At 38.7% G+C, this 27,970-nt stretch overlaps 1 protein-coding gene across 23 annotated transcripts in view; it reads right to left on the bottom strand.

Moving 5' to 3' along the window:
• The window catches only part of LOC117399365 (protein scribble homolog), a 149,822-nt gene that overhangs the window by 49,989 nt on the left and 71,863 nt on the right, over positions 1-27,970 (bottom strand). For all 23 annotated transcript variants that reach the window (XM_059022129.1, XM_059022133.1, XM_059022130.1 and 20 more), the window contains exons 15-21: positions 26,055-26,447; positions 22,348-22,410; positions 10,492-10,581; positions 9,819-9,896; positions 9,016-9,333; positions 5,407-5,487; positions 848-1,117 (exon numbers count right to left, since the gene is read on the bottom strand). In XM_059022129.1, coding sequence (XP_058878112.1) covers positions 848-1,117; positions 5,407-5,487; positions 9,016-9,333; positions 9,819-9,896; positions 10,492-10,581; positions 22,348-22,410; positions 26,055-26,447 — 1,293 coding nt within the window. The remainder of the gene's footprint in view (positions 1-847; positions 1,118-5,406; positions 5,488-9,015; positions 9,334-9,818; positions 9,897-10,491; positions 10,582-22,347; positions 22,411-26,054; positions 26,448-27,970) is intronic.

The following is a 27,970-nucleotide window of genomic DNA, read 5'->3' as shown; positions in this document are numbered from 1 at the left end:
TTCACTGGTGGTCCAATAAGGTTTCAAATTGACTAGAGACAACGTTTTATAAATTTACCCACAGAGCACATTCAGCACTGTGGATATCCCCTTCTCTCCCTAGTTATTCAAATGGTTCAGAGCAAGCAATTTGAGCATATAAGGCTACTGCTAAATCCTCTCCAAGATTAAGAAATTAGGTAAAAGAAAGTAAACAAATGTTGCAGCTAGTGCCGCCTTCAGGGCGACAGCCAAAATGTTTGTCTGCTTGACAGAATTGAAGTTTTACCTTAGAAGAATTCTTACTGAGCGATTTTAAGTTATGGATGGAGATTAAGAAATAGTTAAACAGATTTTGTTGACTTAAGTTTCTTAGAACAGGAAGAAAACTTTTTTTTTTTTTTGTAACTCAAGACAGTTCTTTTTAGTAGCTAACAAGGGGCAGCAACAGAAACCTGCTGAAACTTGAAAAGTTGTAGCTGTTTCTCAACTCAAACTCCTAAAAGCAACTCACATTCACTGTATATTGGCTACGTCCTTTAACGGGAAGTGCAGCATGGAAAACAGTGTAGAATTTTTTTTGTAACCGATACCCTGAAAAAATACCATTAAAACTCAAATAGCATACTACTGTACAGAAGAGTGCTTCTCTCCTGCTTCAACAGGTAGTTTGACGGGGTTTTGTTTTTACTTCAGAGAGATATTTGTGTACTGCAATATGGTGCTAATTATACATTAAAGAATATTTGAATATTTATATAATTTGAGCTTGTCAAGCCCTAATCACAGCACAGTCCCATAAATTATTTGAAATCTAAAAGGGGTTAGTGTGTTGAAGGCAATACACCAGCGAGGCCGGTCATCTCACCTCGATGGGGTACTCGTCCTCCAGAGCTCTGCTGTTCAGCGGGCGGTCCTGCGGAGAGTCTTCACTTGCGTCCTCCTGGCCGTTGTTCTCTGAGGGGGTGGGAGGAGGCGGGGAGTGGGGGCGTACCCGCTGCAGGGCAGGAGACCCCCCTAGTGCTGCGACACCGTCAGAGACATCCCGCTCGACATCCAGGGTGATGGTGGGGGATGTGCCGGTAAGAAGAGCTACTGCCTGATCATGCCTGGCTTCTGTCATGTCTACACCATTGATCTAAAACAACCCGCAAACGCTACGGTCAGGGCTCCCATGTCAACACCACAACTGTCAGCCAGGGGGCACTCCAACCACGTAATCCGTTATAGGTCATACACTGCTCTACCCCAATCAGTGGCTTCTTGACTAGATCCCATTTCTGAAAGCCAACATGGAACCTATGAGTGCAGGATGCAGCTTCTTAAGCTCGACTACAGCATGAGCCCACTGATCTCTTAACTTTGGTTACACATTACAACTTTGTATGCTGTGCTTAAATGGGCAGATTTCCAAACCCACACTTTCCTTTTGTCTTTTGTTAAATTGCTTTATGCCATTATGTTATAAATAAATAAATTATAAACAAATTAATTATATTAAAGTGCTTTGTGATGGCGCTATATAAAATAAAGATATAGAGACAGATAGATAGAGATAGATAGAGATAGATAGATAGATAAAGGGGTGCACCGACAAATCGGTAGCCTATTGGCATGGCACCGATATAAGGAAAACAATCACAATTGGCAGTTTTTGTCATTTTAACCGATAATGTACACCTATACTGGCACTCTTACTAATGACGCAAGAACACTGAGACAGTAATTTTCCTTGCAGTACTGTGTAACATGTGATCAACCTGCATTACATGCGTCTCAAAAGAGCGGTTTGAATTTGTTTAATATCTGAAGACAACAACAGGATAGCTGAGTTGTGTGACTTGATGCTACATTAAATCCAACGACGAACTGCGAGTAGAATATTATTCTGATGTTTAAAAAAAATAATTATAATGTTTAGGTTGAATCCTAAATAACATTGATGGTTTAAGTAGTTATTATTATTATTATTATTATTATTATTATTATTATTATTATTATTGTTAAAATTATACAATGTACTTCAAAATGAAGTTTTGTAATTTTTGTTGATCTTGCTTAATCTGCATTTGTTGCGGGTGTATTCAGTGGCATTTTTCAATCAGAAATTGATTATTGTGCCGTCTTCTGTTAAGTAACAAATTCAAGTTCGACTGCATTTGGAAATGTTATATTTTTTATCTTTTTTTTTTTTGATTAAGTGAACAATTTAAGTTGGGCTGCATTTTTAAGCAGTGTATGCTTAAAATAAGAACTTAATGAACGTTGTTGTAGTTGACAATACAGGCTAAATATTTTTTTCTACTGTACAGTATAGGTAGAAGTTATAAAACGCTGTGTTTGACAGCAAGTGGCTATACAAGTTAATGTCACATTATATAATACATTACTCACTGCATGTTTTTCAAGTGAAGCAATAAAAAAACAAGGTTTTTAAAAATCAAATTTAAACCACTGAGTGGGATACTAGCATTTAAAAGAGCGATATAAATGTTGCTGGCTACCACTTCCGACCCGTTTTAAAACACACACAAAGTGGTTAAATTATCTTTAACTTGCAGCCAAGATAACAGGCTAAACACCTCATTTAAAACCTCTCAACTGCATTACTGACTTGTTATTTACTCCCACCTAATAGTTTTTTTTTTCTTTATATAAAACAGCTGTATGCGTGTGAGTGTACATTCCTGCACACATGCTAGTGAAGTGGAGGGATGATACATTCAGGCTGGATTTCCTGAGGCTTGGTCCTAATAAGAACCTGTCCTTCGCTCACCCTTACATAAAACGGGTCCTTCAGGTGTCCATATTTATTGCATTCAAGCTTTCTTTACATGTTCTGCTGTGTATGTCTTCCTGAAACACTCCTCAACTCAGGCTCTCCCACAACAAATTATTGTTTAGGAGAAACAGAGGGAGAGGGGGAGGGAGAGGGAGCCAGACTGCACAGCTGGCAGTGCCTCGAGTTGTTAGTAAAGTGTAAAATGCAAACAGTAGATAAAAAGCAGGGACAGATACAAGCTGTTTGTTACTGAGAGCTGCCTTTCATGCAAGTTGGAAAACAATTAAATGAGAGATAGAAGAGGAGAAATAGCCCAGGGTTTTAACTGCTAGTTGTTTGCATTCCAAAACTCATTCAAGGCCTCCATTTGGTCCAAAATGCAAATTAAAAGTCAGGAGTTTAAGTAGTTTACCCCTGCCCAGAGATTAGACAGCACCAGCTGGCCACAAACAACGAGCACTGTTACCAACACTGGGAGGCGCCAGAGTGTTATATTAGAAACCAAAACAGACCTGAAGGCATTCACCTGCTGTTACATACTACAGCACTCCAGGTAGATTACTGTCGAACAATTAATACTGAAGGGACCTGGCTATATGCACTTTGCATTCGTCAACTTAAAGAGACGTGAGTCCTGCAACTCTAAGTTTGACTTTTAAGTGTACTAATGCAAGCCTGTGGATGACAGTATCCCCTTTTCAAATCAGTAACAGGCTGGTTCAGTCGATTCAAAAGACAGCAATGATTTCCAAACCTTTCACTGAACAAACTGTTATTGTTTGACAGCATGACACAGAAGCAACTGGACAAGAAATGGATGCACCATATTGCTTTTTTTTTTTTGGGGGGGGGGGGGGGTGTAGCTGGCAGGAAAAGTTGCACGGTCCAATCTTCACTGAAAGGTCTGAAAAACATCTAATTCTATCATACTGAATTTCTGATCCACAGCCCTTTGTTTTTAAAAGAGGAAGCAGCATCCATTTTGTACTTGCCTCTTTTCAAAGCCCTAAACAGTCAATCACATCAAGTGGAATTTAGTTTGATATCTGTAGCATCTTAGAGAACTATAAACTACAACAAGCTATATGCCTTTGACAATATACCTATTGTTATTTCTAAAAATAACATTTACTTGGACAATAATAATAATAATAATAATAATAATAATAATAATAATAATAATAATAATAATAATAATAATAAAGAAACTAAATCCAACTTGAAATTGTGTTTGTTTTAAGCTCTGGAAAAGGTAAGACAAATATTTTTGCATGATGCCAGCTGGATATAGCGCCAAACAGAAGCCAGCACTGACCAGATAGTATCAGCTCTTACCATTGGCTGATATTCTACTGCTGCTATGGTAACACATGCTGTTACCATGACAGCTTAGCTCAGAGGCCCTGCCACCATCACCCACCAGAACATAAGGACAACGCTGGTTGATTAAGAAGTGCCATGCAAATTAAAACAGTGTGAAAGGGAGAGACAGGAGAGAGAGTAATCATGATAGGGCAACCAGACTCCAGTCACTGGGAGTGGAGGGAGAGTGAGACAAGTTAGCATCCAAAAGCAAAGGAACAGAGTTTCAGATCCGAGATCTGTGGAAACAGAGCCTTTGTAATATTAGGTGTCATAATATTAACAGGGTACACCTCCAGGGTGCAACCAGGGAACTTCAAACAAAAGAAAGAAGAAAACCATAAAAAAAAGTGTGGGTGTGTCGAAATAAACACATAATACAATAAATTAAATAAATAAATACATTTAGAAAACACATGCAAAAGTGTAACCACCACCTAAAAAAATAAAGATCTGCATTTTCAAAAAGACTTTTTCCAACATTCCTGGGAAAAAAATCATTATATATTCTGGGTGGGTGCAGTGTATCTTTTGCAAATACATATCAGTCCAAGTCGTGTTATCAAGTTAGGAAAGCCCAGCTAAACTGACAGCTTACCCAAGGACTACCTAAAAAAATAAATACCTGGGTCTGTTTCAGTTGTTAATCCAGCCTGAAGTGATTCAACTTGTGTTCACTGTGGACCACAGACGTGCTTCCTAGATCAGCCTTAATTACTTGCTTATGTCAGTAATTATTTTAAGAATAGGAGGTTACTGATCTCTCAAAAACTTGCCCTGCTTCAGTATTTCTTTTTTTTTTTTTTTTTTTTTTTTTAAAGCTGGTTAGGTCCCTGGACTCTTGACCGGAGGGTTGTAGGTTCAATCCCAGATGGGGGACACTGCTGCTGTACCTTTGAGCAAGGTACTTTACATAGATTGCTCCAGTAAAAACCCAACTGTATAAATGGGTAATTGTATGTAAAAATAATGTGTAAAAAATAATGTAATTGTATGTAAAAATAATGTGATATCTTGTAATATACCTGGATAAGGGTGTCTGCTAAGACTAAACTGTTTTTAATAAGAACCTTATTGTGAAAGTGAAAGTTGCTGAAGGCTCTTGCATTAACCCATGTGCTATATAAAGCAGTGGAAATGGAATAGGTCATTAAAGCCCTGAAGCAATCGGAATTTGAGACCCTGTCTGTGAGGACCAGCAGACAATCAGTGCCCTGTACTGTACCTTTCCTGCAGGGAGAGGAGGAGGAGGAGGCGGCAGATTCAAAGGCTTGTGCACTTACAGAAATAACCCTGTCTCCAACATGAAGAATCCCGTCTCGATGGGCAGAACCCCCCTCCGCAATCCGGGAGATGAAGATGGCCTGCAATCAAACATACCATACAGCTCCCTTTAACACTCACAGCAGCATAGGAGGATTGGCAAACTCTATTTAAAGTAAAGCCTTCTAAATCAGTGTTTTTAATCATGGCATCATACAGTCTCAGCAGTCCGATCAGTTTTGGCAATCTTACCAGTCCCAGCAGTGTCAGCACCAGTCTCAGCATTAACTTCAGTAGCAGTGAACCAAACGCATGACTCAATGAAGGTATAAACCAATCTACTTATTCACATTTATAAGTTCTATTCTTCTTGTCCCTTTAATATCACATATTTCTAACAGTGTGAATAGAGTCATTTTAGGTTGGTGTTGTTTTTGCTGGGAGATTTGTTTAAAAAAAAATGTGTGTCGTGAAATTTCAAACATCATCCAAGGTGGGTCACTGGGTAAAAAGAGTTAGCGACTTGTATTGCTTTGCAGTTTGCATTAATTAGTCTCCAGGCTCCATGAACAGGATATGCAGGTTTTTTGACAAAAATTAGATTTTTGCCTCAGTAAAAATCTATTGCTAGCTACACCCCTGCTTAATGAGTATTGTGCACAATACCCTGACCGACGGCTGAAGTCTCCGCTGCAGGATGAAGCGGGCCCTTCTGCCTTGCCTTCCAGTGACTCCAGCTGTGAGGGGTGGACCTCAGACTCCGAATAATAAGTGCAAGTTAGTTCTGTTCAACTATCTCTAGTTTTGTTCTGTGCATATTATTTGTATCTGTAAATTTATGGTATAAAAGTCTGTGTAGTACACTTTTATATGCTGCAGTTTCTGCGGTTTATTTGAGACATTTTTTAAATGTATGTAGGATCTTTATCTATACATATAGCTCTGCTGTGACCAAACGTTATTTCAATTAGAATGCTGGTAACCATGGTTTTGTTGCATGTTGAATATGATAAAGGGGTTTCGCTAAATCAGACAGTTCTCAATGGCATAAAACATTTTTTTTTATTTTTTTAAAGCATAAAGATCTATTTCACCCATTCTCTGCTTGGATGGAAAAATAAAGATCGAAAAAAACCTGGTAAATTCTTTGATCAAAAGTTAATCTAACAAAACGAGTGCGATATTACATGTATGGAATGAAAATGTATCTTGCAACAAAGCTGTTATCTGAATATGGAATGGTAATGTAAGCCTATAGAAAATTTTCATTTTAATATGAGTTTTTGTTTCAATATGGTCCCTATTCATAAAGCATTTTCAACCCAAATCAAAAATAAGCATTTGAACTGCCTATAGGGACTGTTAAATTAGCACATGAAAGATTTATCTGACACTGCAACTTCTTTGTGTTGTTTTCCAATAAGGAAAATAAGGTAAATGCTTTATAAATATGGCCCTACAGTATGTTTTCTCCAGATCTCTTGGAAAGCATGAGAGTCAGGGACATTTTGTACAGTACAGAAAAAGGCAAATATTTTATTTTTGTTTCTTATTCACCGTTTTAATTTTTTTTTTCATGGGTACCATTGATTCAGGCAAGTTGCTTATATATTTAACCCTTCTATATGCCTTGTTTTCATCACATTTAGTTTCTACTTAAACATTTACAACAGCAAATTAAATGGTTTAATTTTTTTTTCCTCAAGTTAGTTTAATGTAAAAAACTAAATATAGCTTTTGTAAATTACTAAGTAAAAATCAAGCTGAAATACACAGCCTGCAGTTTACTACTTGTTTCCAGCACGCAGAATCTATCTGACTAGTATTAAAGTGTGTGGAGGGCTGTACAGCAAGGCTTGGCTAGTAAATGGTAATCTCTGACCAATACATGTTTGTGGTTGGCTATCTTGAGGAGTGTACTGTGAAGAGGTGTAGAGTTATTTTTACCTCGATAGATTTCAAGGTCATCACCACTCTGTTAACTGTAATAATTAAATAACTAAAATTATATTTAGTTACCTGTAATAACTAAAATTAAACTAATAACTATAACTAAAATAAATTCATAACAAAAACACTGATTGGAACAGTATAATAGAGGTTATTTACACCCTTTCTGCTCTGCAGGCAGGAGCAGGTAATGCCCATTTAGTTCATTTATTGACAAAAGGAGGGAGCCAGGATGCCTAATAGTGTAAAATTGTGGCAGCTTTAATAAGACAACTGAAAGAATAAAAACTCAAGTAAAGGGTGTGTGTGTCTGTGCAAAAACTGATTAAACCACATCACCACTGGTATGAAGTTCAGTAAATGCACCAAGTTTGCTATACCAATTTAGTTTCACCCCTTCCCCCAAAAAATGGAGGTAAAACAAACCCTCAAATAGTACATTTCTGTGTGTTGTGACTTTCTGGGGTATTGAGGTTAATAAGGTTACCAAAGGTATACAAAGTAACTACAGGTTGGCCCTTTTGTTTTTATTAAGCTTTTACAGCACCCTGTTTACAGACGATATTACTGCAGATTTCTTTAAAACCACAGATCAGCATAAACCTCGAGCTGAGCTGCCCTCCACTTGCTCTGTATCCATATGATACCGCATGTGCATTTTGCATAACTGTCAGTTCATTTGTACACTGCTCTCTGCAGACAGCAGTGTGAAAGCAGCAAAAAGATAATGAATGCTAAATGACCATTAATCCAAGAATAAAACAAATGGAAACAGTGTAGATTTTTTCACAGACCACAAAGTAAAAGGTACAGTAACACAAAGCCCAAACTAGAAACCGAATAATCAAAACAATGCTTTAAATGTGGCATATTGATTCAGGAAGGGCAATTATAACAGTTAAAAAATGTGTATGTACATGCAGTAAATATAATTTCAAACCTTTCTTTACATTTGACCTGAACTAAGCAGTGACCTACTCCAACTAGCCATTAAAACACCAGAAAAAAAAACTCGAAAAAGTGCAACACAAAGGCACCTTGAAAAAGCATTCACAAAGTGTTTTTGGTTAAACTCAGGTTTCACTGTAATTAAGTTTAAGTTATTTATTAATTATATTTTTAGCTATTAAGGGTTTGTAATTAGTTCCCTTTGCAGCAATGCAAGTACTTACCGACAGAAAAGTAATACTGTCTCACCACTGTATATTTTCAGAGCAATGAGTGCTGGAACAGTTGAGTAAATGTGTGGTCTGTAAACAGGCTGCTATTCCCAAAAAACACCCTCCCATCACTCCACCGGTTGGTGGCCAGGGACACCTATCGGGTATCTGACGTTTCTATACTTAACCTTGTCACTACAGCAACCGGCCAAACACTGGGCTGTAAAAGGAGTTGGCGACAATTTGGACATTCTCTTGGCCTATTCTCTGTGTTCAACCACCGCGGCCAATGGATTTTTCCAACCACACAGTTTGTTCTAATACGATTTGTGTTAAATCTGTGAGGTCTGCTTTTGATAGTCTGAAAGCTGGTCCTAAAGAGCCCTAAGCACTTGTGAAACTGCAAGTTGGAAAAGCTGAAATAAATGTTTGAAATATAAATAAATAAAAATTGCTGTTACACATATTAAATGCAACTGTGTATGCAACTTTTTTTGTGGTGGATGCGTGTGTCCTCACCGTGTCTCCAGTGCGGTATGGAGTGGACCCCTTGCCCCCTGCGATGCTGAAGCCCAACCCCTTGTCGTTGCGGAAGAGGCAGGTGGAGAGGCGCTCCTGAAGCCCGCGCTCAGGCTCCTCGTCGCTGGGGAAGGGTAGACCGCTGCGGCGTTCACGGGGGAAATAGTCATCCTCGGGCCGCAGTGGCGTGGTGGTGATGGCATTCTCTGGCTCCACCATGCGCTCCCGCAGCACTGACATGGTCACCTCCGTGCCAGAGCTGCGCAGAGCCTCCACTGCCATGTGGTGCTCTGCACCTTGCAGGTCCACGCCATTCACCTGAGAGAGAGCGAGAGAGGAGAGAGAGAGGCGCATCAGACATCAGCACACTGGACCAGGCCTGGACAAATTCACTCGCCACTAAGTAGGTAAACTGAACAAACGTTTTTTTTTTTATTTTACTTCTCACAACATTCTCTTTTATACTGCTAAATTCTGTGTATATATATTTAGCATATGAGCAACATGGAACGGATGTTTGAAGTGTTGAAGTTAAAGATGATATATTTACTTGATGTACTCTGGTAAAGTCCCATATCGCCTTTCTCATTATTTCACACACCACAGTTGTAAACCCTCGTTCAACACGACCCCATTCCCAATTGTGACCAAAATCCAATTTATGACCAACAAGAACAGACGAACTTCAATGAAAAGTTTGTGTTTACTAAAACCAATCTGCACTACTGTAAATCCGACACGTCGTCAAACAGACACACTATATTCACACCCACAGAAGAGGAGAGATGGAGCTGTGTCGTTACCTCTAATAATTTATCTCCCACTTTTACTCCTGAACGTGCAGCCGGACCTTCCTCGGATACTCTTGAGATAAAGATACCCTGGAGAAAAACAAACAACAAATTTAGCCACACAAAGTTATGGACGTCATCTTCAGAAACTCTTTTACAATCATTTACTGTATTTTGGAAAAGGCAAGTAGACTGGAGAAGGACTGCTCGCCAAAAATATTGAGCATAGTCCATTTCTGTAAATAATGTCTTTCAATGGGTTTAGTTACCCTTGGGTAAATTAATATAAATAAAACCAAATTTTTCTGTAGCGGGTATTTCCGTTAACTGTGAAATATTTAAACTGCAGCTGGGTTGCAGTCCTTAAAGAGATACTTTATATAAATCAATATTTCCCTAAAATATAATTTCTTACTTGCTTAAAATCCTGTTACGTGTGTTTTGTATAATACTTTATTGCTGCTTCTCCTCAGATAATTTACCAGGCATACTAACTAATGTCCCATTGGGGCTGATTCTGAAGAATTTCTAAAAATAAGGAATTTCTGAGATGAGAGGTGGTGTGCAACTAATTGCTGCCCCCTCTGCAATTGTGATTTTGTATTGAGATGTTCCATGTACCTACTCCCAGTTGCAAAGGGGCTGGGGAGGAATCAATACAGAATACAGATAAGTGTCCACAAACCTCATCATCTCCCTTGTAGGGTGTGGAGCCTTTCCCCCCAGCAATACTGATCCCTAAACCCCCAGTCTGACGGAGTATCGTTAGTGTCAGCTGGAAACAGAATGACATAGGGTTAAACTTTTAGCAGAAACAGTGATGGGTTAAAAGGAGTGAATTAAAAAACACTTAAAAGAATGCGAACCAGACCGGAGGTCAATTACAATTGTAACTGTAACTGTAGTTGATCCTTGGCACACCTACATAATTGTAATTATGCAATATAATTGATCGATTACAGTTCAATTATGCATTTATCTGTCATTTGATCATTCTTGCATTTTCAACCACTGTTGGTGACCCCATGTGTTTAAAATAAATATATGTTATATAGTATGTTTCTGTATTTGTGCCTGTGATTATGAGTTATTTAGAATAGAGTAAACATGTTAATGTATGCAGTGGTTTAGGTTACTTTTTAGTGTAATTATAATTGTAATTGAACAAACTAGAACTGTAATTGTAACTGTAATTTCAGCAAACAATCCAGCTGTTATTGTAATTAGAAAGGACCCCGAGGTTTGAGAAGTACTCTCCTCACCAATTATACAAACAATACCTATATTTTTTCTAAGAGTGCAGGTATTCATTTTTCCTGATGCCACCCATTTCATGTTTACTATATTCATAGCCATACAAGACATGCTATTGGGTGTATGTGTATCTCTCAGATGCAGTTTTATTGGAGAATACAGTGTTTTTAAAAGCCTGATTTGTATTGTGCTCGCAGGTTAATAACTCATCACTATAATAATTTTCTGGATTCATCAATATAGGGTTAATATTTAGCAAGCCATGCTTAAAGGAAATGGATGGTATGAATGTGAGGTTAGCTGAATGGCAAGTGTGGGAATGCTATTGGATTGCACTGGATCATACTATAAAATAACTAAAATCAGACTTCCTGCGGTTTATATTTCACACTTGCTGGCATCAAGTTACAGAAGGTTTCACCAAACGAGAAACACCAAGTGAAAGCACTGCCAGGGGACACCTCCTATTTAAAATTCAACAAGCTTTAATAAAAAAAAAAAAACAGCATAAAAATGATTCTAAAGTAAGCTGACCACAAAAACTTGAATTAGGCATCAGCTAACGCATGAGTGGGATAAAAAAATGTTTTTTTGATCAGGTGGTTGCTGTATGATTTTATTAAGGTATGTTTCTGTCACCGGTTTTTTAATTTTCTTTTATAACTGCCGAGTGATTTAATAGAAGTTAAAGTAATGTACTTTTTGCATTTAAATTGAGAGTTTGGTGGTCTAGATACCTAGAGATTTGAAGGACAATAGCCCCAAGGAAAAGTTAGTACATGGTTACTGGATTTAAAAAATGTATTATTTTTATTTGAGTGGGATAACAATTTGTTTTACCACACGTATAACTTGATTCTATTTTAAAATGTTTTCTAGCAGCTTATTGTTTATTCAAACTACCCAATATGTGGCAAGTTTCAAGTGAACATTTATTCTAAAAATCACTGACCTATAATTAAAGTTTTATCATATTTATTTATGTATTAAGTATGTATGTCCATTAGAACATAAGAAAGTTTACAAAACGAGAGGAGGCCATTCGACCCATCTTGCTTGTTTGGTTGTTAGTAGCTTATTGATCTCAGAATCGCATCAAGCAGCTTCTTGAAGGATCCCAGGGTGTCAGCTTCAACAACATTACTGGGGAGATGGTTCCATACCCTGACAAAAAGTGCCTCCTATTTTCTGTTCTGAATGCCCCTTTACCTAATCTCCATTTGTGACCCCTGGTCCTTGTTTCTTTTTTCAGGTCAAAAAAGTCCCCTGGGTCGACATTGTCAATACCTTTTAGAATTTTGAATGCTTGAATCAGATCACCGCGTAGTCTTCTTTGTTCAAGACTGAATGGATTCAATTCTTTTAGCCTGTCTGCATACGACATGCCTTTTAAACCGGGATAATTCTGGTCGCTCTTCTTTGCACTCTTTCTATAGCAGCAAGATCCTTTTTGTAAGAAGATGACCAGAACTGAACACAATATTCTAGATGAGGTCTTACAAATGCATTGTAAAGTTTTAACATAATTTCCCTTGATTTAAATTCAACACTTTTCACAATATATCCAAGCATCTTGTTTGCCTTTTTTATAGCTTTGCCACATTGTCTAGATGAAGACATTTCTAAGTCAACATAAACTCCTAGATCTTTTTCATAGATTCCTTCTTCAATTTCAGTATCTCCCATATATTTATAATGCACATTTTTATTGCCCCCATGCAGTACCTTACACTTTTCTCTATTAAATGTCATTTGCCATGTGTCTGCCCAGTTCTGAATGCTGTCTAGATCATTTTGAATGACCTTTGCTGCTGCAACAGTGTTTACCATGCCTCCTATTTTTGTGTCATTAATGCAGTAGTAAATTAGCAAGTAATAAGTTAATAAAATAGATATACAGAAATGTACTAAATACACATTTTAATCAATATATTTATGAATAAACTTTTGTTCATTTATTAAAATAAAACTCTTTATTGGAACACACACACACACACATATACATACTGTATATATACACATACAGACGTGCTCAAATTTGTTGGTACCCTTACAGCTCATTGAAATAATGCTTCATTCCTCCTGAAAAGTGATGAAATTAAAAGCTATTTTATCATGTATACTTGCATGCCTTTGGTATGTCATAGAATAAAGCAAAGAAGCTGTGAAAAGAGATGAATTATTGCTTATTCTACAAAGATATTCTAAAATGGCCTGGACACATTTGTTGGTACCCCTTAGAAAAGATAATAAATAATTGGATTATAGTGATATTTCAAACTAATTAGTTTCTTTAATTAGTATCACACATGTCTCCAATCTTGTAATCAGTCATTCAGCCTATTTAAATGGAGAAAAGTAGTCACTGTGCTGTTTGGTATCATTGTGTGCACCACACTGAACATGGACCAGAGAAAGCAAAGGAGAGAGTTGTCTGAGGAGATCAGAAAGAAAATAATAGACAAGCATGGTAAAGGTAAAGGCTACAAGACCATCTCCAAGCAGCTTGATGTTCCTGTGACAACAGTTGCAAATATTATTAAGAAGTTTAAGGTCCATGGAACTGTAGCCAACCTCCCTGGGCGCGGCCGCAAGAGGAAAATCGACCCCAGAGTGAACAGAAGGATAGTGCGAATGGTAGAAAAAGAACCAAGGACAATTGCCAAAGAGATACAAGCTGAACTCCAAGGTGAAGGTACGTCAGTTTCTGATCGCACCATCCGTCGCTTTTTGAGCGAAAGTGGGCTCCATGGAAGAAGACCCAGGAGGACTCCAGTTTTGAAAGAAACATAAAAAAGCCAGACTGGAATTTGCTAAAATGCATATTGACAAGCCACAATCCTTCTGGGAGAATGTCCTTTGGACAGATGAGTCAAAACTGGAGCTTTTTGGCAAGTCACATCAGCTCTATGTTCACAGATGAAAAATTGAAGCTTTCAAAGAAAAGAACACCATACCTACAGTGAAACATGGAGGAGGCTCGGTTATGTTTTGGGGCTGCTTTGCTGCTCCTGGCACAGGGTGCCTTGAATCTGTGCAGGGCACAATGAAATCCCAAGACTATCAAGGCATTCTGGAGCGAAACGTACTGCCCAGTGTCAGAAAGCTCTGCCTCAGTCGCAGGTCATGGGTCCTCCAACAGGATAATGACCCAAAACACACAGCTAAAAGCACCCAAGAATGGATAGGAACAAAACATTGGACTATTCTGAAGTGGCCTTCTATGAGTCCTGATCTGAATACTATCGAACATCTATGGAAAGAGCTGAAACTTGCAGTCTGGAGAAGGCACCCATCAAACCTGAGACAGCTGGAGCAGTTTGCTCAGGAAGAGTGGGCCAAACTACTTGTTAACAGGTGCAGAAGTCTCACTGAGAGCTACAGAAAACGTTTGATTGCAGTGATTGCCTCTAAAGGTTGTGCAACAAAATATTAGGTTAGCGGTCCCATCATTTTTGTCCATGCCATTTTCATTTGTTTTCTTATTTACAATATTATGTTGAATAAAAAATCAAAAGCAAAGTCTGATTTCTATTAAATATGGAATAAACAATGGTGGATGCCAATTACTTTTGTCAGTTTCAAGTTATTTCAGAGAAAATTGTGCATTCTTCGTTTTTTGTGGAGGGGTACCAACAAATTTGAGCACGTCTGTATATATACATATATATACACATACACACACACACACAGTGGTTTGCAGAAGTATTCACCCCCCTGCAAAGTTTTCACATGTTGATGGCACCTGAGCGTACTCCATGACGCTTTCAAATTAGACTTTACATGTAGAATCTACACAAACTACTCTACATTGATAAAGTTAAAAAAATGCATATAGAATAGAAGTAAGATTTACAGAGAAAAACAGATTAATCTCAGTTGCATAAGTATTCAACCCCTTTGCTACTGCAGCCCTAAATCAGCTCAGGTGCAAATGATTTGTTTGAAAGGTCACAAAATTAGTGAAATGTTTTCAGCCTGTGTGTACTCAAAGTGGTTTAACTTGTAGATAATTTCCCTCAGGTATATAAAGACTTTCAAGCTGCAACTCACATAGTGATCCAACAAAGCAACCATGAAGACCAAGGAGCTTTCGAAATAAGTCAGGGATAAAGTGGTAGAGAGTCACAGAGCAGGAGAAGGGTACAAGAAAATTTCAAAAGGTGCCGATTATCCCTCTCAGCACAGTGAAGTCAATCATTAAGAAGTGGAAGATGCATCATACCACCCAGACACTACCCAGATCAGGTCACCCTCCCAAACTGAGCAGCCGGGCAAGCAGGAAACTGGTACGGGGATGCCACTCTGAAGCCAACAATGACTTTGAGAGATCTGCAAAGTTCTGTGTCTGAGATGGGAGTCAGTGTTCACACATCAACAATAAGCCGGTCCCTGCACAAAGCTGGCCTGTATGGACGGGTGGCAAGAAATGAGCCATTACTCAAAAAGTCTCATCTTAAAGCACATATGGAGTTTGCGAAAAAGCATGTAAATGATACTGCAGACATGTGGGAAAAAGTTTTGTGGTCAGACGAGACAAAAATTGAACTTTTCGGTCTAAATTCAAAGCGTTACGTCTGACGCAAGCCCAACACTGCACCTCACCCAGTCACACCATCCCAACTGTCAAGCATGGTGGTGGCAGCATCATGCTATGGGGATGGTTCTCTTCAGCAGGGACTGGGAAACTTGTCAGGATAGAGGGGATAATGGATGGTGCAAAGTACAGGCAAATCCTTTAGGAAAACCTGTTTGAGTCAGCCAAGACTCTGAAACTGGGGAGGAAATTCACATTTCAGCAGGACAATGACCCGAAGCACAAAGCCAAAGCCACACTGGAGTGGTTGAACAAGAAGAGAATTAATACTCTTGAGAGGCCCAGTCAAAGTCCTGACTTGAATCCAATCAAATTTATGGTGAGACTTGAAGACTACAGTCCATCAACGATCCCCAACAAACTTATCAGAACTGGAGCAATTTTCCCGTGAAGAATGGGCAAAAATGTCACCATCCTGCTGTGCAAAGCTAGTAGAGACCTATCCAAAAAGACTCATAACAGTAATTGCTGCAAAAGGTGCTTCTACCAAGTACTGACTTAAGGGGCTGAATACTTATGCAACCAGTAAATTTCATTTTGTACTTTTTCTTTGCAAGTTTTGCTGACATTTAACCTCCTCCTCATATAACAGTGTTCAGTTTAACCACTACAGCTTTGAATAAAAAAAGTTTGTTTGAAAAACTGTGCACACATTATTTGTAATTTAACAAAATGTTACATTATTGGTAGGGGTTGAATACTTCTGCAAACCACTGTATGTATGTATGTATGTATGTATGTATGTATGTATGTACGTACTGTATGTATGTATGTATGTATGTATATTCCAGAACCCATATATAAGCATCTCATTTCTATCATTATAAACATATTTGTCAATCTCCATGTTTTAATAGTTTCACAAATCGATGGATTGTGCATATCCAATAAATAACTAATATCACTTCTGTTTAAATCTAGCAAAAAAAAGGTATATATATATATATATATATATATATATATATATATATATATATATATATATATATATATATATATATATATATATATATATATATATATATATATTAATATAGCTTTCAAAATCTAAAAAAAAAAACGTAACTATGGTAAATAGCAAACTAGGTTAGCAACACTAAAATTGAAAGAAAAAAAGCATTATATTTTTTTGCCAAGGAAAGTTGATCTTGTAATACTTCTAAAACAGTAAACTTTATGTTTTTTTAAACATCCCAACAAGTACATTGACCATGAAGTGTTATAAATTACACAACATGATTTTTTTCTAACCCACTAATACCTTGGTCACTATGGTGTTTTTTTGGTTTTTTTTGTAACTTTACTAGATTGCAGCATTTAAATGGCAGGTTCACGTATTAAGAAAGCAGTACCACTTATTTGCTAATTTACAAAACTAAGGCTGGGGCGATGCCTCATTTTTCACTATCTGACCAAAGATAAAACTTTTGGAACGATCTTGGTTGTTTTTCTTCATTTCTACTCTGGGGTAGTTCAGATGAATAAACACAGATTTTGTTTGAAGTTTTGTAGGGTGCCATCTCATTAAATGGTCACGCAGATTAGTTGTGTTACCGGAGTATCACAAACATTACTTTCTTTACTTTAATTTTTACTTTAAAAAATATTTGTCAAACATCGGAAGGCATTGTAGCTCGCTCGATACAGTATTTGTAATTCTAACACAACGCTCTTAACTCCTGCACAGATCCAATCCCATCAGTAAACACTTGCAGGGGGCGGGGCAGGGGGGAGAAGGTGAGATCAAATCGCATGCGGATTCAGTGAGTCAGACCTGAGGGGAGCAGAGAAGCTCTGCGCTTAATGCAAAAAAAAAAATGGCTGATTCCAAATTTAATTAAAAAAAAAACAAACAAAAAAAAACACTTTCCTTTGCTTACACCCTTAACACAAAAACCATGGACAGGCTTGACTGTCGATAGTTGTGGCCTGCATCGCCTCAGCTTTATACAAAGCACGTAAATAACATCTTAAATTTAAAAGAGTAGTCCGTGCGTTGCCAGAGGCTCTCTTGGCAGCCATTTCTTGGTTTCTTTGTAACCAATAGAAAATCAGCTTCTTCCGCAGCTAGCCAATCAGAAGTGATCGGGGTGGGACGTAAACACTTTTTAAAATGTGTGTGCTTTGGTGCTAGACTTCTGCAATTCAGTTTTCAGAAACTTGCGTGGCTCTCTAGAAATAGACCCAGAGTGTCTTTCTAGCAGCAGAACAAGCAAAGGACAAATATATAAAAACGACTTGACTGACAGACAAAGTAAAACGGCAACACTTGTCCATCTTACAAATATTGTTGCCCCAGGCGTCCAACGATATGAATGTCACACCCCTGATGTGATTTCATTCTTTCTCATTTCAAGTAGAAATAAACAGCAATTTTGTTTAGGAATAAAAAAATAATTTACTATTATTTTAAATTATGTACTTACCATTTAATCATAAAGTGTGACTAAGGTCGTCTCAAATGCCTCTCGTTTAATTGGGATATTTTTACGTCCCAATAAAGTGGCACAGACTTCTAATTACTTTGTTTAATGCCGACATTAGAACTGTGCAGAATTGCGTAAACTGCATTCCTACTGTAGGCATTCAAGAAATGCATTCATTAAATTAACGAAGTGCTCCCCAAGTGCTTTCTTCCAAAAAAGCTCTTTTCAATATGCCTGCTTACAATAAGTAAAAAGGCCTGAGACCATGTTAATTCTTTGAATTCTCCTCTGGATAACTGACTTCCCTGTTTCACAGTATTACTGAATTTTTAGGTATTTTTCATGAATTGAGAGGTTATGCCAAATCCGCAATTCGGCATCTTAAACAAGTTCCTTCTGAGGAACCTGGCGAGGGTAATTTTTTAGCTATAATACTAGAAGGGGAATAACCTATTAACCCTTTACAAAAAAGTTAACACATGTATAGGCTGTCTTTTTATAACAGAAATCATTTTGCTCAGCTTTGCGCTCCTCTCGCACAAACTACACAGAAGGACATCTTTTCTAACAATAAGAGAAACCAACATACAACGCATGACCTTACATTATGAGACACAGCACTCTCCATTGCTTTTGCCTGACAAAGTTTTTGCACGCAGCAGAAGAAAAAGTTGCTTTTCTTTAACTAGTGCTCCATTTCTTTCTTTTTAACTCTTTACACTCAGCCCTATTTCTGCCTGTTTTTCACTGAACCTCAATATGAAATGAACATGGCGGGCCTGAGCTTCTAAGCTTTCCAACGATACCGCCCCTTTCAATCTAGCTGCTACAATGACGGAGCAATAGACTCGAAATGAAACCTAAGCTGTGAACCCTGATGAGAGGTTTAAATTCAGGCGATCGTAGTTCTGGCTAGGAGTAACGCATACACACACTGAATATGTCATTGGAAAGCCCCGAGTCTGTACTTTTAAACAACCCATGAACCAGATAGGTGGCTTTTGCTGTGCCTGAGTAATATGTGCGTAACCTTCAGTGCACTGGTGCCCCAAAATGAACTGTTTACTTACTGCAGTGTACCGAGTTTCTATAATCCTTAAAGATAGCGGCGAGAATCACGTACGAGAGAATAAAGTCTTGTGGCACTTAAAATATCCAGCACTTTTATTTATTTATTTATTTTAACCAGAACTACTCAGAATGCAGCTCATATTGCTTTCGTCACTGACACCCACTTCCTTATAGATTGTTGTAGCGTTTCAGGCATTCTAAATTGGGTGAAAAACACAGTAGCTTGGCGTCTTAATATATCTCTGTGGGATTTTCCCGCACTGAAAGTTGCAGATATGCGGGAGCAACTTGGAAAATCCGCGATTCCTGCAATCACATGCTGAAATTCAAGCCCTGATTTAAATGCTACAGATTTGTAATAGTCCCTGGGGAAAGTTAGTGCACTGTAGGGGCACATAACTGAATTTTACATTGCTGATACAATTAAATTATTTTGATTCACTCATTCAAGGATTAGGTTCTCTCGAGATTCAAACTGCAGACCAGGGAAGCAAGGAATATGCAAAGTATCTTGAAAGAACATTGGACTACAAAACAAAATAATTCTGATACTCTGGATTTCTTAAAACAAACAAAACAAAAACAGGGAATTTGTTGAATCAATACTGTATATGCTGAATGTTTTTCTGCAAAATAACCCATTTTAAAATGAGAAAGATCAAAAAGACTTAAACAGGATTTGTATTTGAATACTTACTGTATTCTAAAAACAAAGTGAGCTGCAGTCTCTTAAAATATAGCTGCAGAGCTGCTCCCCTGTTCATTTCTACACGCACATGCCACTAGCTTTAGGGGCTGACCACATTCCAGCGCTGTGGGCTTCAACTATTTCAAGCGGTGACCCACAGTGAGCCAAAAACGAAATGCTGCAGTGCAGAGCCAAGTGAGCCCGACCCACAAATGAAGAGCAATCATCAATCCACTGACACATGACCTTTTACATTTCCTTTGTAAGCATTTCATCCCCCACCAGAGCTGCAAATACAATATTAGAGTTACCATGACCTACATCCACTGTACGCACATGCAAAAATATGTTTGGCATTACAGACTAACAACAGACTCCATTGACTTCCACATTCTGACAATTTGATTAAGAATGTCCAAATGAAGTGTCTTCACAATTTAATAAGCGCTTCTCTAAATATACATATGTATACAAAATATACAGAAAGTGTGACATGCAGACAGAGAGACAGACTGGGCACCTCTATATAACTCCAGATTCTAAAAGTTGTATTCAAAAAATGTACTTAGCAAATTTCATTGGAATTGGACAAACAGATATATGCAATAATAACAGTGTGACAGACTCTATTTAACCTCATATTCTCATGACCCCAATAGCCCTGACAAACTTTTAAAAATGTGACACTTTTTCTTGGTGTTAACTGACTGACTAGTTACCCTTGCTCCTTGTTCTTATTCTGTTCCAATTATGATTGTTTTTATATTACGAAATTAAATATAAAATAAACACATTGTATATTTCATTAAAAAAAAGTATTATAAATTTATAAGAATTACATTCGTACAGTATTGCCATTGCAGCAAAAAAGAAAACGGCAATCTTCTGTAACTGGTGCAGACTAGTTCCCAATCAAGAAAAACAAAAGCTGCGTTCTCACAGCATTGTCAGCTAGCTGGACTCCACTCATACTGTAGAAGGACGTACTGTTACACATGCTCAGCTACCTTGCTCATACAGCCACAGTTGTGCTCAGCCAGCCCACAAAGTGATGTGTGGAATAGTTTACACACCTAGGGAGCATTTAAGTTTTATTTTATTTTATTATTTCCTTTAAAAGAAGTTAGAATGTTGCAGTTTTTTAGAGAAGAAATCTTCCTGTGATTATTTTAAAAATTGAAAACACATTGCTTTAATACAATTCACTTAATTCATTTACACTTTTTGATATAAATTTAGTAGTCGCCAATTGATTTTTATCCAGTTTTTACTCCAATTTGAAATAGCCAATTATTTTAGGCTCAGCTCACTGCTACCACCCCCGCGCTGACTTGGGAGCGGCGAAGACGAACACACGCTGTCCTCCGAAGCATGTGCCGTCAGCCGACCGTTTCTTTTCACTGCAGCCCACCATGCAGCCACCTCAGAGCTACAGCATCGGAGGACAGTGCAGCTCTGGGCAGCTTACAGGAAAGCCTGTCGGCGCCCAGCCAGTCCACAGGGGTCACTGGTGCACGGTGAGCTGAGGATACCCTGGCGGACCTAAGCCCTCTCCACCCGGGCAACGCTCAGCCAATAGCCTGGACTCGAACTGGTGACCTCCAGGCTATAGGGCGCATCCTGTGCTCCATGCGGAGCGCCTTTACCGGATGCGCCACTCTGGAGCCCATTCATTTACACTTTCAAACTATTTTTTGTATTTTAAAACTACAGAAAAAAAGTAGCAAAACAAATTATTATTATCCCTACATTACAACCCTGACTCAGTCAGGTTGATTTGTTCTACTTTAAAGAAGACACAAAATGTATTGTTGATCCAAAGCAATGCAATTTTCTTCCTCACAGTTTTAATGACAATTAACCATCAGCCTTCACTGTAGCAGACCCAAAGCAATACTTTTGTTCCCCAATCAAGCATAGTTATTTCTGTTCAAGTGTGAATCAATACCAACATCATCTTTTTATAAAAAACCCTCAATTTCACCCTACCAACAACTTGCAGTTTAGTTTAATCCGAGACCCACTCAGCAACCAAAAGAGTTGCAAAGCTAAAACTCTGAAAGAAAGGGGGGGGGAAAACAACTTTAAAAATATAAATATATATATATATATATAAATCAAAACAAAAATCATGAGCAACAGTGCAGTGAATTATGTCGATAAAGGAGCCGTTGTAAGACTGGGCAATAAAATTATTTTTTGTGCTTTTAAGAATCCCCCAAAATATCCACACTTTTAGCCCTTTAATTTCCTTGATAATGCAACGAATTTGATTAGAGTTTCTGCGTGTGCGTGTGCACGTGCGTTTGTGTGTGTGTGTGTGTGTGCGTGTGTGCATGCGTGTGCGTGCCAACGGGTACTCAGTAAGTAGCATCCTTCAAAGACAGGCTGCACGGCCCTGACTTTCGTTCAGTTTGTTTCAAGGCATCCCTGGTGATTGGCTTGAGTTAATGGTGGATTTTGAGTTTTGTAAAAGAGTGAACAGAAAGAGAGTAGGGTACAGACCTCTTCCTCCTCAATTCGAGCAGGCTCAATCAGCAGATTATTGACTTGATCAAACGACACCCCCTGTTAGGACAGGAACCAGCAAGAAGCATGCGGATTAGTCGAGCCAAAAACACCAACCAAACAAACCAGCCAACCAACCAACCAACCAACCAACCAACCACACACCCAAACAGAGACAGAACCCAACATCCCCCCTTTGCTGGCAGGGCACGGGTAGAATCACCTGGAAGGTGAACACATAGAGGGTTCTGGATTCAGGGATGCACTTGGAATTGTTCTAAGTTTAGACAGAAAATCTATTGGAAAATGTAAAATAACTAGCATTTTAAGTAGTTTATTTGCAGGGAGACAGCACGCTCATATAAAAGGAGGAGCACCTCAACAGAGAGAATAATCCTATTGCTCCTTCATTGTAACATTGTACAGAAACTGACTACTTGTGTTTCCCATTCTATTAATGAGAACTCACGGGCAAGGAAAATAGCATTGTGAGGAAACTGTGAGCCTTACATTATCCTATTACATGGAGCGGGTCCCTTTTAAAAGGGAGAGGAGGAGCCAGGGAATCAATTGGGGAATAATGTTATGCTATATAGCAACTGAATTTTGACCCCTGCCATGCAACCTGCCAGGTTTTTACCCTCACTGGACACACTCACTCACTCACAGGATTCACACATCTTTCCACCACACACTCACTCCCAGTCACAGGTGAGTTGCAGCTGCCCTGAGCCCCAAAACATCTGGTCACAAAAAAGTGGGCACTTGAATCCGTCTGTATGTTTCAATTTAAATGTTATTAAAAAAATAAATAAATAAAACACCTGAGCTTATGTTATCAAGAACCAAAACACTGAATATGAATTGGCCACATCTGCTAAACAGCTCTTTGTGAAGACTTGTACTTCACTCAGACTGGAGGTAAAACTGTAAGAACGTCAAGCTAATAGCGCTCCCACAAAAATGGGAGTCGATTTAAACTGTCCAAACAAAGAAAGCTCATTACACTGAAGGAGACAGTAACCTAAAAGGTTGTCTCCTAGACTTAACACTCACAACATTTTTAGAAAAGCTGTAGAAACTTCTAGACACTTGTGGATCTAGAAGCTTCTTTAGGTTTAAACTCTGTTCTTACAGTTTTCCCTCAGAATTTATGATCGGATTGTTAAATCACATTTTCACTGGCATTTGGTTGAACCAAAAACTAAGCCCTGATTGTACACAAGCATCATTAAAAGAAACAGACAATTTTATATATCTAATTTGACAGTACAGGGGAAGTTTCGGAGCCCAGGGCATAACTGCTTGCACCATATTTCAGAATCCTTTAGTTAAAATAAATTAAGTTAAAGGATTTTTTTATTAATATAATACAAAAAAAACATGTAAAGATTTAGCTGAAGAGCAAACAATGATTTTCAGACAGCTGCACATAGGGAGGAGGGAAAGAAAGGAAAAACTCAACACAAAAATGAAAAATCAAATAAAAGAATAAAATGGAACAAAATGCAAAGTATAAAATGCAGGTCAACAACTTGAACCAATCCATCAAATACTGCAGCTGCATGAGGGCCAGGAACTGAACTGAAAAGGGGAAGTCTGCCTCTGTCCAGGGTTCACAATAACTGAAATGTTGGGAGGCTGGCTCTTCTGAGTGTGTATTCAAGTTTGGATGCCTACTTGATATACTGTACATCCACACACACACACATAACAATCTATTTGCATACAGAACCACACTGCGCTGGGTTCAATGTCTCATTCTTTCTATAAATCACTCATCATATGATTTTAGCAGGGGCTGAGCTATAACTGAAAAACATTATCTTTTTTGCCTCTGTTCCATATCTTAACTGGCGAGGCCTGCTTGAAAAGCTCATGAGCAGATTCAGAATTGAAATTCATGGATGTTTTGGGGATTTTAGCAAAAATGTGTTTACTTTGTTTTTACACCAGTAAAAGATTTTTATTTTTTTTAAAGAATCCTTTGTGTATTTACCTGTAAAACTGACGTCACACGTATATATGCTCTGTAGTAAAGGTCCTGCTTAATCTAGAGCCACCCCCTAGTGAAATCAGAGCAGTGAGCTGGCACACTGGAAGCAGAGTCAGACCACAGGCAGCGATGGCAGCAGCAATAGCATGAGGAGGAGAACCCCTCAGCAGAAGCGCGGGTCTGGTGGGACAGAGCACTGAACACCACTGCTGCTGCTGAGCGGCCCTGCATGGTCCTGTCACCCTCAATATCAGACTTCCTGAGGCTCAAGTAGCCAGCCAGCACGGGCCTACCAAGGAAAGCAAAAGGTCTGCCTGCTGCTTTGGTTACGGGCTTGTGTGTGCGTTTCATCTCCTGTGATGTTCTCTGAATATGTTAACAGCTGTTAGCAGGAGGAGTGACGGGTCGAAATGTAGAGGATGTGCAGGTTCATAAGTCAGAGATGATTGGTTAATCAATGTGCTTCATATGATCCAACACGCATGGACTTTAGCAAGCCTACAGCATCTGCGACAGTATCAAGTGGGACTTGTACAAGCTTTTTCTCCTCTACTGTGAACTGCGTGTGTGGATAAACTGGACAAAGCAATGCCAGTAAAGTCCCATTGAGTGTTGCTACCACTTATCCAATGCTGCAAGGCAGACAGATTAATGCACTAATTGATTTCCAACACACACAGGAGCCAGCAAAATGCTTTTGTTTATTACTGTATCAATTAAATGTGTGTTCGTGTTTACTTCAATGGACTCATTCAGAGAGAAAAACCAGCAAATACTATACTTTCAGCTTTCACTTATCTGCCATTAGGGAACATGTGAGTTTTGTGTCTTGAGGCGCTGATCTAGTTACCCATCAACCAGTATTTGTTTTTATTTCAGCCACTGGGTAACAGTAAACCTCCTCCGCTTAGTTGTGGGATTGGGACTCATACAGTCAGTGTGTGAGAGATTTGAGTGGGTGGAGAACCGTTGCCTAGCACAGATCTTTAAAAAGGTACCATACAGCTTGCGTGTATATGTAAGTTGCGTGGGTATTAAAACCGTAAAGACCAGTCTAGTATCAAGTCTAAAGACACCTTGCTTGAGACAAACACATCACGACCATAGAAAGTAATTTTCATGAGCGGTTATAAAGACAAAACACATACAACTATAAAAGAACATAGGGCTCAATGTGAAGGAAGTGCAAAGGCAAATATTCTGCAAGTGTAAAAAGCTGTCAGGAAACCACTTTCTTTAAAATGACTGTTCTTCACAGTTCTGTACAATTAAGATCATTTGAATTTTGCCGTTACACATCTGGTCAGGTCCAAACCTGTCAGGCTGTTTTTGCTTCATACCAAAGCAGTTCTCCCTTCTTGCACTACAATGCCACCAGTGTTTTTGCTCAGCGTTTTCCACTGGCTTAAGGCGAATAGGTAAGTAAAGGTATCTACACAAGTTAAATCCTCACAGCTTATTTCCATACAGCCACAATGCCAATGCAGGGGGGTTACATTCAAGTAAGAGGCACTGCTGTTTCTTAAAGACAGCATCTCAATTGCATGTGACATCTAAAAAGGATGGTATTTTATATACAAGGTAGACTGATGTGTACATATTCAGTGCATGAAAGGAAAAAGTTCCTTCAATTAAGAAGCAGCACAAACTCAAATTTCTCTAACTGAACTGAGTGAAGAACCTGCCCATTGCAATGTTGGGCCCCTACCTTGAACGGCTGCAGTGCTGCATTGGTCCTATCGCTCAGTCTGCCCTCCACTTCTACCCCCTCCTCCTCCTCCTCCTCCTCCTCCTCCTCCTCCTCCTCCTCCTCCTCTTGTTCTCCTTCCTGCCCCTCCTCCTGGGCACAGTGCTGTGGAGTCCGGAACTCATGCTGGTCCACCCCTTCCACACTCAGCCCTTGAAGCAGCGCCGCCACAGTCTCGGCCTTGGGCAGCTTGGTGATCTTGAAGTGCTTCTTGTAGTGCGGTGTGTCCTTACGGATGAGCCGCTGCTTCTCCATGGGGAGGGACGGACGCTCCTCCTCCCCATCCTCATCTTCCTCATCGTCATCCTCCTCTCCTCCGCGGATAATGGGCTCCTCAGCAAAGTGCACTGTCGGCTGCGCACGCACGCACGCGCACGCACACACACACACACACACACACACACAGGACAATTGAGAATTACAATTTTTTCAAATTTTAATACACATGGCACAGCAATTCCTCTATTGATCATGTGTTAGACCAGTGTTTCTCAATGGGGGCGGTACCACCCCCCAAGGGGTGTTCTGAAGACAAAGGGGGGCGTTTTAGCAAAACAAGGGGGGGTTGTATTTTCTTATTTAAAATTAAGGAAACTTTTCAAAATGTTGATTAACTACTTACACGCAAAGTGCCAGTGATGTACTCATTGACTTGTGCACTATAAGATCACAGTTTATTCTTATTGTTATCTAGTGATGTGCATTTGAGGAGATTTCTGGAATCCGTTCTGAACCAGGTATTTCGATTCTGGTTCCAAAACTATTTAGAAAAACATGTCCGTATGTCAATGTGTGAGCAGAATTTCCAAAAATATTGCACAATCTATGAAATCGCCCTGTATAATTAAAGTTAACAAAATAATCAATTATCTCCAACTTGCACAGTAACAGTTTTATTGCAACAGCAAAAGCCATTGTGTGCTTGTATATGAACCTTATTAATTGCAAATTTCACAAAGCTTACAATTAAAAAAATCTTTAACCACATGGTATGTGCAGACAGGTCAGTGGATGTTAGGATCCCAAGCTGAAATACGACCCCATCGGCTTGGGGTTAAATTACTTTTTTAGTAGCAGAAATCGTGTCGTGTTTGGCTTGTCTTGCGAATGATCCCCTCAAGGTGCAGAAGATTCACTTTACCCAAAGCGTTTTCGTCACTTCATGTAAAAGTGAGACTGAATTATTCATAAAATTAAAACCCCCGTTTGCTGTAATAAATATTTTGCAGACCTTTCTTTTCTAATTGTGAACGTGTCAATTACAGCTATCAAATGTATTTGACAGAAATTAATGTTTTAATAATAACATGTTAAAAAACATAATAGTACTCACTGCAACCGGACCCCTGATATTTGTATCCAGTTTGTCGGTTCCAAAGCAGGAACCAGGTCCCCGATTTCAAAGAAACCGGTTCACACATCTTTATTGCTATCCACAGCATGGCGCAAGCAAAGAAGATATGTTGGCAATATTCCATAATAGTAAGCATTTTATGTATGTATCTACATGTTGATTATATCAGTGACTGGGGTTTAATTATTTTTGTTTTATGAATTATTTCTCTGTAATTCTCAGAACTAGTGGAATTAAATGCAACTAATAATTGATGTTAATTAAATGGCAGTGTTAAATCGGCACTAATTCTTAATTTTTTTTTTATTTTCTGTGGCAAGGGGGCGATGACTAAGCTCAGCTGTGCCTCAGGGAGCGTGGTTACAAAAAAGGTTGAGAAACACTGTTAGACGATTGGTACTTTGCCCTTGTACTGTACTAATCCAGTGAATTAATGATCTGTTAAATCACTTCCACCTGTTGTTTTTGTGAAACTCTGAGGAATGTTTTTACATTCATATTCCTTTAGAGAAATTCTGGGTAA

This window comes from Acipenser ruthenus, chromosome 4 (genome assembly GCF_902713425.1).
Source record: "Acipenser ruthenus chromosome 4, fAciRut3.2 maternal haplotype, whole genome shotgun sequence".
NCBI lineage: Eukaryota > Metazoa > Chordata > Actinopteri > Acipenseriformes > Acipenseridae > Acipenser > Acipenser ruthenus.
This window is presented reverse-complemented; position numbering and strand designations above follow the sequence as displayed.